The 15,554-nt window shown below is 45.0% G+C and overlaps 1 protein-coding gene across 5 annotated transcripts in view; it reads right to left on the bottom strand.

The window, feature by feature from the left end:
• MID1 (midline 1) overlaps nucleotides 1-15,554 on the bottom strand; it is a 340,262-nt gene that overhangs the window by 90,313 nt on the left and 234,395 nt on the right. For 4 of the 5 annotated variants that reach the window (XM_047716064.1, XM_047716062.1, XM_047716065.1 and 1 more), the window contains exon 2: nucleotides 12,183-12,898. In XM_047716064.1, the coding sequence (XP_047572020.1) occupies nucleotides 12,183-12,842 (660 nt within the window). In that variant the 5' untranslated portion in view covers nucleotides 12,843-12,898. The remainder of the gene's footprint in view (nucleotides 1-12,182; nucleotides 12,899-15,554) is intronic. The other variant, XM_047716066.1, reaches the window with a different exon arrangement.

The following is a 15,554-nucleotide window of genomic DNA, read 5'->3' as shown; positions in this document are numbered from 1 at the left end:
TGGGCTGTTCCATTTGTTTCAACAAGTAGTTACTACTGATAAAATACCTTGTAGCTTTCAAAAACGCTGTAGTCATTGAAAAATGAGTAATCCAATACAAAGGGGCTGTGTAAGATACAGTCACCGGGCTTGAGAAATGGACAAATGGTTGGGCTGGGAAGGCTTGTGCCCCGAGAATGTTTATAAAATAATGCCAAATGCAATGTAATTAGGAAGGGGGGCTAAAGACAATACGGAAAGTCTGAGATAAGGGAATTTCATTAAAAGCTGATCTCAAGAAACCCTCAGGGAGCCTAGTGTTGGGTCCTTTCAGAATAACGTGGAATCAAGAGAGGAAGGGATAGAGGGATTGAGAAAGGAGGTTATTCGCTTGTATTTACAGAAACTTTACATCATCTGGCTTCTCAGAAGAACCTGTATTGTCTTGATTACAACAGAAAGAGGCTTAAAATTTGGAGTAAAGGAGAAGATGGAAGTCTTCAGGGAATAACAATAGGAATGGAGAGGGGAGCCACTATCCTTCGTCCCAGGCTTCTCAAGGGCCAAGTGTTACAGGATTTCATCCAGAATTATTACCTCCTGTTTTACCAAGGAGCAAATGAGGCTCGGAGAAGTTAGTTTTGCTTTTTTCCTTTACCTAAATGCACACAACTTAAAAACTGCAAAGCCAAGCCACAAGTTGCCATCAGACCCCAATCCCGTCTCAGACTTGCTGACTCAGAATCTGCACTGAATCACAAGACCCCGAGTGGTTCCCACGTACATTTGTGTTTGAGACATTCTGGTCTAACAAATGAATTTAAGCAAGCCTACAATTCCGACTGAGAAGCAATCGTGGAGAGAGGAATGCATAATAGATCAAAAAGCTTTATTAACAAACACAACTAACATAAAAATGGTAGTGACCATTTTTATTTGCATCCGTGCTTTGCCAAGAATAACTAAATATGAATAAGAACTTGGTGAGGTCTCTTAAGAGAGTTGAAATGTCAAACTCGTACACTGCGACTCTAAATTTACATTTTTAACCAGGGCAAATAAATCACCACATTTCAAGTGATGAAATGAATTTAGGGACTGTCAGGAAATTCGTTCATTCCTTCATTTAACACTTACATATGGAGGAGCTGGTGAGTTTTGAATAACTCAGCATTACTATAAATACGTAGAAATTATTCCACATGGATTTTCATATTCCAACTTTCTATTTTCCTTCTTTATTTCTATCAGGATGGAAAACAGATCATCTTCAATCACAGTCACCACGTTCAAGGAAATTTCTTTACTCAGTCCAGGGAGCCCTGGTGTCAAGTGCTTCATCTCTCCATCACCAGAGCTCTTTTTCCTCGTCACTGATTCTTTTGAAGCATAGCACATTTGAGCCATCGTTCTTTCAGTCTTAATCATAGGTGGTGAATAATTAGGGGCAAAATGGGCTCCCTGGGAATGAGCCCCCAAACTTTGATTTCTCTAACCATGGTTATGTTATTTAATTTCTTGCGGCCTCATGCTCCACATAATTAAAAAGGTTCCTCGGTACCAAGCTTCTCCCACCCACTAGACTCTGGGCTAGACACTCGGCCCTACATTATCTCATTTAATCCCCCCGAGATCCCTAATGAGCAGGTATCATCATTCCCACACGGTTGTTCCAAGGATCAAATAATACTTGAGAGTGCTTTGCAAACTATCAATCTGGAGATTTACCAGTGTTAGTCATCACTCCCGGTAATAGCTGCTCCTAGATGTTGAGTCAACAAATACCCTAGAACCACATCTCAAAACAACTTAGAGCAGCATCTTGAAGGCTCACTCCCTCTCCCTGCTACCAGCCAGCCTTGGCCTACAAGACTTTCTTCTAGAGGCGTGGAGGCAGCATGACGGCCTTAGAGGGCATCTCCCTCCAAGCTCCTCAGGTGGGGTTTGTACAGGTACCCGAGGTCTCCTAGATCTTCCAAAGCTCTGGACAGCCAGGTCAACGATCAAAGGAGGGAGAAATAAACCTCCCTACCAGGCCAGGATATTCAGCCTAACGCCTAAGTTCATTAAAAAAAAAAAAAAAAAAAAAAAAAAAAAAAATCCCGCCAGCTGGCTTGGCAACACAACACCACTTCCTCCAGTTGCTTCTCACGTCTTCCTAGAGATGGGGCCCTTCAGAGCGGAAATGACGTCAGCCGCTTCCGAGCCTGATATTTACCTGACCTGGGAGCCCTGCTCAGGAAGGACACGGAGACCTCTGAGGAAAAGCACGTGAGAAACGCTAACAGTCCAGCCCGTGAGGAGCAGACCTTTAATAAGAAAGGGTCTGGCCCAGATTTTATTACGGGATCAGAGCCCTCAGCTTTTGCTCTGACCTGCCGCTCCAAGGGAATACACAGTGCAAATGTTAGTATGTGGCCGCTGGACGGTGTTTTCCCCAGAAATGTGTTTCCCCTTCAGCTTTTGGAATTAGACAATTTCTAGACAGCTACACCAAAGTCAGCGATTTCTGATGACCAATCAGATTAAAAACTATCTCACGGATTGAGTTTCATAGAATTCTTTTCATAGTCCTTTTATACACTCCTATCGTGTGTTATAATTACATCTGGACTTATCTTAGTTATTCATTTCTGCATTCCCAGAGTTTACCCGGTGCTGATCTCATTAGCTACAAACAAATAGTCTTTGGGTGAATAAATAAGGGTTCTTTTTTTTTTTTTAAGTAGGATTTGATAAAGCAGATGGGGAGAAGAGATCATTTATTTTTTTTAAGATTTTATTTATTTATTTGACAGAGAAAGAGATCACAAGTAGGCCGAGAGGCAGGCAGAGAGAGAGAGGAAGGGAAGCAGGCTCCCTGCCGAGCAGAGAGCCCGATGTGGGGCTCGATCCCAGTACCCTGGGATCATGACCTGAGCCGAAGGCAGAGGCTTAACCCACTGAGCCACCCAGGTGCCCCAGAAGAGATCATTTATAAAGGCACAAACAGGGTAGAAGCTTTTCACGATTCCTGTGTTGTTTTAGTAATAATAACCTAGTTTATACTGATGTGAATAAAAACCCTTATTTTCCTGGGGCATTAGGAAATGCCACTAGGATGTAAAGAAGATATAAGGGAGGAGGCGGATGACAACACAGCTGTTCTATGCATTCTGTCCCAGGGATGCAGAAGGAGAACACTTAAACACAGGTTCAGGGTCACTACAATGCAGGGGCTCTATGCGTCTCAAGCCTTTCCCTTCTGCAAGCCCCTGAACTCCAGAGCCTTCCTCCTCTTCCAGCCCTAACCAAGGAGACAGCTGCTAACAGAGCCCAGGCCAGCTCGCTCTGTCCCTCCTTCACCCACCAAGGACAGGCTACACCAAAAAAGAAAGCTGGCCAATGGAGCTTGTGATTGGTCCGGGCTGCCTGCCTGTCATGTCATCTATATTCGTCTCATCTGTCTCTACGTGTCTGTAAACGTGACAGTCATGGCAGACACCTCAGCCAGCTTCTCTTTCCTAGGAAATTGCCACAGGGCCTCCGTCAACACCTGTGGGGTTGATTCCATCAGATAAAAACCAGGAGCGGGAAAGACTAGCTCATTCACCATGGACTGGACTTCAAAATGGTGCCTGTTCTTCAATCCCTCTCTTTCAGTCTACTACTCACTGCTTCTTAAAAGTCCATTTTACTACCTAGCTTGGTTTCGAGAGAAGGACCAATCAAAGTTTCCACCCAATTTTAATTCCCCTGAAGGTTGTTCCGTTTCCCATGTCAGCCAGAAACACAAATCGACCCTATAACCACTGAGTAATTTATGATACTGTCAGGAAATCCACGATTGGATTACACCAATGAAGCCTTTACTGTAACAGTAAATGCCCAGATATAATAATACCTCACGCTCATGGAACGCTTACTATGTGCCAGTCACCACGGTAGGCACTTTACAAGCATTTTCTTTTTTGATGAGAAATGCAAAATGTGTTTCCTCTGTCAGCTGAAAAGCTATCCTCATGGGTATGCAAAGACTTTAAGTATCATGCCTTGAAGTCCAAAGCATCAAGCGAGTAAGTTTTAAGTGGATTTTGTAAATGCAATTTTATCAGATTTTTCCAGAACACTTACGTCACCTATTGAGAATGAATAAAATCTTTAGCCACATTCACTTTCTCAGCCCACTCACGTCTTCTTTATTACTCATCCAGTATTGAAAAGAAGGACTTAATTCATGTCAACGACATGGAAGGAAGGAGAATTTTGAATATCTCAGCCCTAAAAAAATGGACTGTTCAGTTAATGTAATTTCTGCATATTCTACTAGCTTTAACTCTGGAACCACCAAGATGAATCGCATTCTTTCACAACTTTTCAACCGGAATTCAAGTACCATGCACAAACAGATACTCCTCACTTATACTCACTCAGCTTGTATATTTAAATAAAATTAAATTGTTATCTGTATATTAAGACACTCAGGGAAAAAATTCCCCTGAGGGAAATTAATGAGCCCATTTAAGCTGCAATTAACAGTTCATTTGTTTCCACATGAGCATCCTGTTCTCTGTGGTGTCCCTGAGGGCACCGGGGTCCATTTCTGAACCTGCCTCTTGACATGAGATCCGGCCCCTCAAGACAACCCAGCCTACACTGGCGTAGCAGTAAAAAATAATGACATACGGATGTCCTTTTTTTTTCTTAAGATTTTATTTATTTACTTGTCAAAGAGACAGAAAGAGAGTGAACACAAGCAGGGGAAGTGGCAGGCAAAGGGAGAAGCAGACTCCCTGCCACGCAGGGAGCCCGATGCGGGACTCGATCCCAGGACCCTGGGATCCTGACCTGAGCTAAAGGCTGTCACTTAACTGACTGAGCCATCCAGGCGTCCCAGCATGAGATATCTTAAAGCAGCTTTTCTGGTGGTCCTAGAGGCATCAGCCTACATCCATGATGGTGGCTTATATTCAGGCCTGTTGTGTTCCAAAACACTATAAAATCACCGTATTTGGTCTCAACGCCTCAAAAGGAGCCTCAGGGATGCCCAGAGCACTGAGAGGCAAGTTTTATGTGCTAGCACTGGCAGCTGCGGCAGGAAGGAGCAGAAGACACAGGACAGACCGGGCCACAGAGTGGCTGTGTCCAGCCCTGGGGCAGGCACCTCGCTGGGTGCTCGGCGGCAATGCCTGTGACTGCTCTCAGCCCTCAACTCCTCATCTGCAGAAGGGGGATGAGACAAGGGGAGCACCAAGGTTGCTTCTGGCTCTGAAACATTACTTAGCTGTATAGTGGGCATTCAGAGGCTCGAACGGCGCCCTTCTTTGAGTGACTCAAAGAGTCAGAAGAAATTAGCACACGTCATCCCCCGTGTGTTGCGCTGCACCAGGAAAGCAGGAAAAGAATTGCACTGATGCCTGGATCCAAGAGCCAAGTGGCGATGACACCCTCCTGTTTCTTCTTCATCTTCCCGGGCAGGATGCTGAGTCCCCACCGCTGCATGTTTCTGTTGACAGTATGGTGGGTTTTGAGCTATGATACTACTTCACCTTGTCACTTAAAAAAGAGACCATAAACTGTAAAGAAATGTGAATGTCTTTTCCCCCTCTATTTCTTCTGTGGACGCGGATATGTTCATTTGACCTTATCTTGAGAAAATATGCATTCCATCAGCCTCTCTCTCAAAAACAAAGTCACTTCAGTGTTAACCGCATAGAGAAGAGTAAAAATGTCCCCAACTCTTAGCTTGGCATTCAATGGCTTTCAAAATCTCCCCCAACATGATTCTCCCAACATTCTCTCTCCTGGCCCCTCAGTCGGCACCCTGGGCTCTAGCCAGCATTGTCTAGAATCTCTGAACTGTCTTGCAGATTCCTGCCAACAGGTCTCTGCTGGCCTCACTCCCGAGGAAGGCCTCTCTCTACTTTGATGCATAATCCACCTATCTGTCATGGCAGCTTAAAACCAACCACCCCGAAGGGAAGTTTCTTGTCTACTCAACAACAGTCATCTCTTCCTCCTTCAAATCCTGAAACATGCCTCTCTAACCCATCAATTCTGGACACGTCCATCAACAAGTGTTTATTCACTGTTCTGCCTCTGCTCTTTGCCAGGGGCTTTAGAAACAAAACGACAAAACACATTAAACCAACAACATGGACCCTTATCTCACAAATAATACAAGCTATATTATAAAATAATTGGAAGGCAGTCTTCCTCCCAAGTCCATACCTTACCCATCACACCACCTCATTCTAACCCCTGGTTTCCAAGAGACACTGTTTTGTTCTAACATATATTGCGGGCTTCCTCTGCTCTAGGCACAACAGTGAGGTTTACGTAAAATATTTTATTTTGTACTCCCAAGTGTCTATGCACATAAGTACATCGTTAGCTCTGTTTTTTGAACATTAAGCAATGTACCCAAGAATTACATGTGTTTACACAGCCACATGACTGTATACTTATTTGTGTATTTTCCAGAACTCGTCAAACTTACTGCAAACGATTCCAATGGTAATAAAGCATCAGGCAAAAATACCTTCCTCTTTGCAGGTGAAGGAGGGGAGAGGAGATTCTTCAGGGAGAAGGATGTGGCTTTAAGCTTACTGTTAAAAACTTATCCTCAGAGATGTTTTCTTTTACTCCGTGTATCATAAATCCTTTCACTATCAAATGAAGAAAAATCAAATACAGGTTTAACGTAACTTACAAATACTTGGAAACCATATTTTTATCGCAAGGGGACTTTAAACATACCTTGTAGATTGAAAGAAACACAAGCAGAACTGCATTTTGAAGGGCCCAGTTAGAACTGGTGAGACCCCATATAACCAAAACATTTTACAAGACATATGTCTGATTCACCCACATAGTGCACTGGTCTGTGGCAAAACGTCAAAGGTATAGCTATATTTTAGATTAAAATCTAGCCTGGAATTATTGTGAACTGGTTTGAATTACTATATAGGGTTGCACAAGGGATGTCATGTGAGATAACAATAAAAAAGAATGACTAATACCGGGGAATTTACAGACATCTAGCAAATTCGATACTGTTTTCTAATAATAGGCTCGGAATGGTGGTGGAATGGTCCTTTTCTGGGAAGCCCTTCTCCAGCGCTTAGGTTTGGGGTTGGTGTCCCAGCTTTGGGCATGCTGGGCCTCCCTCCGCCACCAATAAACATTTACATGATTGGAATTCTCTACTAGACTACAAGTTCCATGAAGAAGGAGACTATGCCTGTTCATTTATTAAGCATCTATGAGCTTACTATTTGGTGGCCTGTTAAAAAAACCTACATGCCAGCTATCGCTAACGGAGGATAAATGAAATAATGGGTACGGTGGGTCTACCAAGTGTCCCTCACGCGGTAGCATGAAACCCATGTGAACACCACTCGTTGAGACTCAGTTTATCAAAATCCACACCATTCAAGCCAACAAAGTGCAATATAGACCACAATACTGGTTCGCGTCCAGGTGGATAAAATAAAATATCCTGTAATAACTGGTTCTGCTCTTATTTATAAATTCTCTTACAGAATGTTTCCTCCTACAGAAGGATGAATACCTACAACATTATTATGAATTCAAGTTTTCATGCAGGTTTTGTAGTCGATCACTGGTCAAGCAGCTGACAAGAACTTGTTGAGAATTAATGATCCACCAGCCCCCGTGGTCAGTCTTAGGTGAGTGATGGGGTTGTATGAGCCAAAGGGCTCTGCCAACCTTAGGTGATAAAATCCTTGATGGAGGGAGAGTATGTGCTCAGTTGACTAGACAGTTAGGTATACACTGAAGTCAGTAACGGCTATGGGTTAAATTGTGCCCCGTCTCCCAATTCACATGTTGAAGTCCTAACCCCCAGGACTTCGGAATGTGACCTTACTCGGGTACAGGGTCACTGCCAGTATACTTAGTTATGATGAGGTTATACCGGAGTACAGTGGCTCCTTCCTCCAATACGACTGGTGTTCTTTATAAAGCAGGGAGATGTGAACACAAAGACAAGCACACAAGGAGAATGCCGAATGAAGAGACGAGAGAAGAGAGCCACCTACGACCCAGGGAGAGAAGCCTGGAACGCAGCCTCCAGAACTGTGAGATAGTAAGTATCTGTCCTTTAGGTCACTTTGTGGTCCCTTGTTACGGCGGCCCTAGCAAATTAATACAGTGCTAAACACTAAATTCTCAGGGATCAGGGTTTCTCGACCTGGGCGCTCTGGACATTTGGGGCTGCATAACTCCCTGTGGTGGGGGTCCAGCCTGCACAGTGGAGGGTGTCCAAGCATCGCCAGCCTCTATCCACGTCAGGGATACACCATGCAACACACACACACACACACACACACACACACACACACACACCTTTTCACTGGAACCCGTACTATATCGGCTACTGTTTTCAAAGAAGAAACAAGTTCTAGAAATTCTAAGGAAAGAGAAAAAAAATGTCTAGCCAAGTATCCACTAACAACTTTCCCAAATGCAAATAAAGCACAGGACTTTCAAAATTATGGAACCTTACAATCTACAAATGAAACCCAAGAGCAAAATCCCTCTCCTTTACCTCCAGATGAAAAGGACAACGCAGGAAGGTGGAGCTTTCATTGGAGCCTTTATCAAACGATGACAAAAGTCCAGTGGGACGACCCATCGAAATGGGCATCACACAAATGAATGCCTGGAGCCAGCCTTGGGAGTCACAAATGCAAAACAATGGCTTGGACCTTCACCGTCAGCTAACTTGAAGTGGGGCTATGCCAAAGTTGAAGGGCAAGGAAAGGTCAACTCTTCTCAGTTTCTGTATTTTTATAGGTATAACTAGAGAAAAGAAGCAAGAGCCCCAACATTGTATGCTGGGACGGGAAAAAATGGAATTACTGCATTGTAACTCCTTGAAAACTCTGTAATACATTCTATTAAATTCTCTTCTATGTTCTATGGTTCACGAATCAAACTTTTTAATCCAGACTTGAGGATTGAGAACCTTCTTAAAATTCAATTAAAATGATACAAGCAGATCCACATTATGACATACTCCACTTAGAGACATGCATTTGGCAGGAAGACTTTTTTCTTTTTATCTTAAAACTGAGTGCAGGAAATGCTGGTTTAATTTCTCTTTGCTTCAATATTTTATGAGTGCCTCCCAATGCCTAGTGTCTGACAGCACCAGACTACTGACACGATGCTATTTCAGATGACATGGAAGATTTTATTTGCATGAACCCTACGTGTTGGAATTTTTATGCCCTTTTTTTTCTTTTGTGTCCGGAAAAAGAGTTGTAATGTACAAAAGTATATTCCAATTCTTTACATAGGCACGTGTATATATACTGAGACCTAATATGAGTAAAAGTGATCCCCAAAGTTTAAGATTAGTGCGAGAAATAACTGTTCTTCATAATCACTGCAGAATTCCCATCTTCAAATAATGGACCTTTTTTTTTTTTTTTAAGGAATTTCTTTTTTTTTAAAGATTGTATTTTTGTTTCTTTGTCAGACACAGAGAGACCAGGGCGGTGGGGGGGGGAGGACACGCACGAGCACAAGCAGGGGGAGCTGCAGACAGAGGGAGAAGCAGGCTTCCCGCTGAGCAGGGAGTCCGATGTGGGGCTCGATGCCAGGACCCCAGGATCATGACCTGAGCCGAAGGCGGATGCTTAACCGACTGAGCCACCCAGGTTGCCCCCAAATAATGGACTTTTACTAACACAAGAGCAAACACATTTTCCAAAAGGAGACACCTGCGTCCTTACATAGCCAAATAAGTTTAGCACCTCTACCATCTTCTCAAGGAAAGCACCCTCACATTTCTCCATGCTTTCTATTTCCACATCATCACAAATCTATTTCTGTACGAGATGCTAAAGCCCCAGAAAAAGACACAGAGCACATTCAGTTGTTCAGACCAAACTAATAATTAACAGAAAATACCTTTCCTTGGTTTTGGTCCTTTCAATATGCTATTACTTTCCTCAAAAATTAATGTCCATGTTGTACTTGGGTTTTAAATAAACAAAAAGCACATATGTTCATAAATATGTGATAACTGAGATATCACAAGACACCCCAAATGTCAATATATTCTTATGATCTCTCTATTCTAACTTAAGTGGCGTGTTTTAGGACAAACATGCAGTGCTAGCAGGTTACCTGTTTAAATGCTCATAAGCACATTTTGTGAAATGATGGTAAATAAATGCTCATAAACATATTTTGTTGAGTGGCTGTAAATGTGCTTTGGTGTACTAGGTGCTGTTTATATGCTTCTATTTCTGTAATTAGAAGATAAAATATACTGTACTGTTAACTGTCAGGCCCTCTGGTGACCATATCGACGACCGCTAACCCACAGGCTTGATCAGACAAGTGTGTAGGGCTCATAACTGAAGAGTTTCATTTTCATCACAAAAGCCTAGAGCATGACAGTATGTCCTCATAAATTTGAAGACATTCTGTAAATCATTAGTAACTCCTTTATGATAGCCCACAAATAATGAGCAGAACTTGGCTACGCAGTTTAAATATCAAGTCTGAAGGTTGCTGAATACTGAACATCAATCATTGTGGTGTTTTAACGATCGGTCATTAAAAGGCAGTGTTAATCCAGTCAAAGGAACATTTTGAGGGGTAAGGAAAAGACCGCCGTCCACCACGTTCACGTTTTGGAAAACAAAAAACACCTACGTCCACTCATCTTAAACATTCTGCCGGCAACCAAAAAGGGGCGGAAATGATCATCTCTGTTTCTGAGACAGACTGCCACGTCAGTTTCCGAAGAATATCGGAGGCACAATTCCCACACGCGTTGCCTTTGCTCTCATTATGTGTGGAGGTGTGCTTTCGGCTAGGGCTGCGCACTACGCTAGAAAACCAGTCGGCGTCCGTCTCCCCTTGTCCCCAGCACCTACATCCTCGGGCTTAATTTCCTCTCCAAGTTCACAGATGGGTTTGCACCAACAGTCCTCGGACGCTTACAAGTGACAGATGCCGCCCAGGTGAGGCTTTTGTTCCCCAAGTGACATTCAGAAGCAGGATTCACTCAGCTCGCCTATTTCCCTCAGCATCTCAAGAAAGAGCCCGACCACATCACAGGTGTGGTCCCTTAATCCCAGCGTCACAGAATAAACTCTGAGCTCCCAGTAAACACAAGCACCCATTAGCGCGCTGAGGAAAAGTGATAGGAACCGTTTGTTGAGAGGGGTCGATGTGCCCCGAGTGGTAACACTCTCACTCACGTGATTCATTTTTTTGTTTGCTCAACAACGCGGTGTGTGTTTTTCCTGAGAGGAAGGGCTTCGATATATATTTACTCAAAGCTCTTAATTTATACTTCCTTTCCTTTTAATTGGCGTCTTGTGATCTAAAATTAACCAGCGAGGGCGGTATCTCACTATTAGAGCAAACTCTCGGCTGAGTTTGCCGTAATTAGACCCACCATTGCCTGAAGTTCGACAGACATCTGGAGACCTGACTTATTTCTTCCCTGGTGCATTCTATCCATATTTAGAGAGTGAGATTTTTAATCTGACATATAGTCATATTAATTATCATTCCCCATGCTGGAGTTAGGGTAATAATTTCATGTTAAAAGTGAAGTTCAAAGAGTCTCACCTGTGACGTTACCAAAGAAAAAGCCTACACGAAAAGGAATTCCTTGCCAAAACCCGAGACGGTCAGAGCACTCTAGCTCACCAATAAGCCGGATAGCATTCACACAAGAAATACAAGGTCACATGTCCTCTAAAATCCCACATTTGCTATAGACATTCCTCCCTCTGTCCTTCTGTTTGTGCGAGTAACTGGATACAGGTACAATTCCGGTGAAATTAGCTTTCCTGAATGAGTGAAGAAAATAAATGCCCCCAAAATGCCCAAAGTCAGATTTTTATGTGCTATCCCTTCTTTCCTTCTCCTCCCCGCCCCCTGCCCGCTCTCCCCCTCTCCCCCTCTCCCCTGCAGGGACTGAAAATGACCCAGATTTTTCAAATTCGCCCTCACCCCGACAACACTAACATTACAAGCAGCAGTCAACTTTTACAAGATACCCTGATTGTGCGACCTTCGCAGGCTGCCAAAAAAACGTGCTAAAACTAATCAGATAACAAAGGTGAAGAGAAAACCTTCACCTGCCGTGCAGCTAGCAGTGAATACACTTTTTATTTCCATGACATTTGCTGGCAGAAAGGGGTTGGCTTAAGGCGGATCGGACTAACCTTCAATTTGTCATAGCGCTCACTCAAAGCTGCCACCTGATGATCTCGGTGCCGCCCAACCAGTTTACACAAGGCACAGATTAACTGGTCATCGGTCACACAGTACATATTCACCTTCTCATCCTCGTGCTCCAGGCACATCAGCCCCCGGATGTGTGAGTCCGGAATTGGCTCAATCAGACGATGGCCCGTAAAGGGCTTCTTATTTGGGTGAGTGGCTTTCAGGCACTCATCACAGTAGGACACTTCACAAGTGACACAGGTCTTCACAGCGTCCTGGGCAGGATCCTGGTCACAGAACTGGCAGAGAACTTTCTCGGCGGAGGTCATGGTGTTGGCGTCGAAGGCCCGCTCCCGGCGGGTCTCGCTGGGGGAGTTGGGCCCGCTTACGGAGGCTTTCTGGAACCTGTCGATGATGTTCTGCAGGGTGACGTTGCGCTTGAGTCCGTCTAGACCTCGCTGGCTGAGCGTGATGACATGTCGGCAGGTGGGGCACTGGAAGGCGGTGATGGACTCCACAGACTCGTTGGTGGCGCAGTGTGACACCAGGATGCGGTGGGCGCAGCTGAAGCAGAGGCTGTGTGCACAGGGCAGTAGGAGAGGGTCCTCAAAGAGCTCCAGACAAATAGGGCAGGTCAGCTCCGACTCCAGTGTTTCCATCTTCAGGCAAAGCTCTCCTGGGTCATCAGCAAAATCCAAGGAAGCTGATCAGCTATCTGGAAACAGAACGTAAGATTTGATTAGGCGCAAGGGGGTCAGCCATGGGGAGCTGTCAGCTTTGAATGCATCTCAGAATAATTCCAAACACGGGTCATGGAAGGGTAAATGTGTGTACATTCCAAATAATTCTCTTTCTATTCGCTGGGGGAGTGAGGCGGGGAGAAACACCCTAAGCCAGCGTACCAACTAACATTTTCTCAAAATTCCTGTCACCAAAAGCAGCAAAAAGCAAAGCAAAACAAAACAAAAAACTTCTTTTTTTTCGCAATTTGGTTTGTTGAAAGGTCCTACTCCAGACTGGCAAGTTATTGAAACTGTAATTTCCATAATTTGTATCTAATCACAATAATCTCATTGTGTCACGGCCAAGTTTTACCTTGTGTGGAGAATTAAGATGTAGAAATGTTAATTAACGAACTAGAGTCTTTCATGACTTTGAATTGATGAACTTGCATGTGAATAAGTTTATGCGTCTGAAGGACTTTTTACTCTACGATACCACAGCAGGCTTCAGAGAAGTAGAAAGGCGCTTCTTGTGGAAATGGGCATGAAATGTGCATGAAATCCAACGCATGACTTCAGCGGAAATGATAATGCTTAAATAGGGGATGTCAGCTTCCAAAATATATTCTTGCGGAAAAACACTGACTTTCACGGAGATGATTGTGATCGAGGCAATGTTTTTTGGCATGCCTTCGTTACTCTCCTGAATAATTCTATTGTTTAATCCTGCAGTGGGATGTGGGTGGGCAGAGCGAAGCAGAGAAAAATATCTGCGGGCCTTTTCAGTGGCTGTGGTGAGCCTGAGTACCAATGACTAATAACGATTTAGTTAATTAGGACAAGGATTTTCGTGGCTTCGATATTCATTCGAGAAGTTATTAACTGGGCTCACGGCTGCACTGTAGGCAGCAGGATAAATAAAGTAGTCACGTTACTCTGGGGAGGCTTGAAAGGGCTGCTGAGGGACCCCGTGCAGCCCTCCTGGCCCAAAGAGTTCCATCAAAGGCTTGTCCCCATAGCCAGCGACAGGCCGGGCCGGCAGGAGGTCCACCCTCACACCCAGAGCTCTGTTGGCCCCGGACTCGAGCTCCGCCAGCTTTGAGCTCCCCACCAGGGTGCCTTCGGGTGGCCCAGCTGCGCGCTCCCCGTGCCATGAAGATGGGGGGCTGCTTTTGTGAACCCGTGCCGGCCTTCCCTTCAAAAAGGGCAGGAGAAAAGAATCACACACAAACCCCGCTTCATTAACGGGGAAGAGGCCTCCGCTCATTAGCAGGCCTGGGAACCAAGCCTCTTTGAACCTTTTCCCTCTCAAGACCATTAGCCGAGGTCCGCGGAACTGCGGGCGTATTAGATGCAGCCCAGTGCCGCCTGTGGGAGAACAGTGCAGCTCACCCAGGGGAACGCCAGGCTCCAATCACTCTCGGGGGGTCAGGGGGGCTGGGGGGGGGTTCATGGGCCTGCTTGATGGGAAGGCTTCACATCCACAGCTACCATTCAGTGATTCCGACAATCGGCCTTTCTGTAGTCGCACCCCCATTTATTTACCAAATTCGCGATTTCCAGAACGTGTTGCCCCTTTCTGAAATAGCATCCCTCAGAAATACCACGTGGGGCTTTGGTTAAGCTAACGCTCATTTGCCATCAACTGAACGAACGGGAACTGATCATTAAAAGTGCCAAGTGCGTGCTGAGTTTGTTAAAAATTAAAGAGCTGCTGGCTTCACAGAAGCCTGGTATCTTAAAGAGATCTTCAGCCATTCGCGAATATTAACTACACGAAAGAGAAGAAACAGGTAGCTGAGATTTGAAATATGAAAGCTTGCTCACGTCTTCACAACCCGCAGCGGCAACCGCCGGGCTGCTGTGGCATGAGACCTGCCATCCCCGCTTGGTCCTCCCCACCCCTTCTACGACATGGCTTGGATGAAATTGAAAAGGTCTACCTATTAATCATTATTTTGGTTAATTGTGAAAAAACGGAATTATCACTAAATTGAGTTTCTTCTCTCTTCCCATTGGAAGGAAGGGAAGAGAAGAACTTTAAGGAAGAACTTAAAGGGAAGCCGTCGCCCTTTGGGTCTGCTTTGTTCTCAGGTGCACCAAGAACGCCTCCCAATAGATCCCCACACGGGGATGAGCCCCAAAGGTGTCCGGAGAGCTAGGAGGACTGTATTTTTCCGCAGGTGTCAGGATCCCATCCCAGCGTGGTGCAATCACAATTTCTAGAGGTGATTCCCCTGCTGACCCCACTGGAAACGCTGACCTCTGAGTCAAGGGACATTAAGTGAGCTGGCTCGAGAAGCCGGAATCTGGCACTCTCGCTGTCCCGGCTCTATGATCGTGGGCCAGCCAACATCACGCCTCACCTGGGTTATCACAACACCTTTCCGAATGGCTTCCCGCCTTCTGCTCACTCTGGCCCCCACCCACAATCTTTTCCTCTGAAGCCGAAGATCCTGTTAAAACATGACCGAGCCTGCCTCTTCTCTGCTCTCCCCTCCAGGGGCTTCCCATCTCACTCAGGGAGCAAGTCAGCAGAATAAAACCAGCCCCAGAAAACAGACTCAGACAGTGACCTCATTTCCACCCACGCTAGCCCTTGCTCTGCTCGGGGCACCCGGCCTCCTTGTGATGCCTGGAACATGCCAA

Source organism: Lutra lutra, chromosome X (genome assembly GCF_902655055.1).
Source record: "Lutra lutra chromosome X, mLutLut1.2, whole genome shotgun sequence".
NCBI classification, from domain to species: domain Eukaryota; kingdom Metazoa; phylum Chordata; class Mammalia; order Carnivora; family Mustelidae; genus Lutra; species Lutra lutra.
This window is presented reverse-complemented; position numbering and strand designations above follow the sequence as displayed.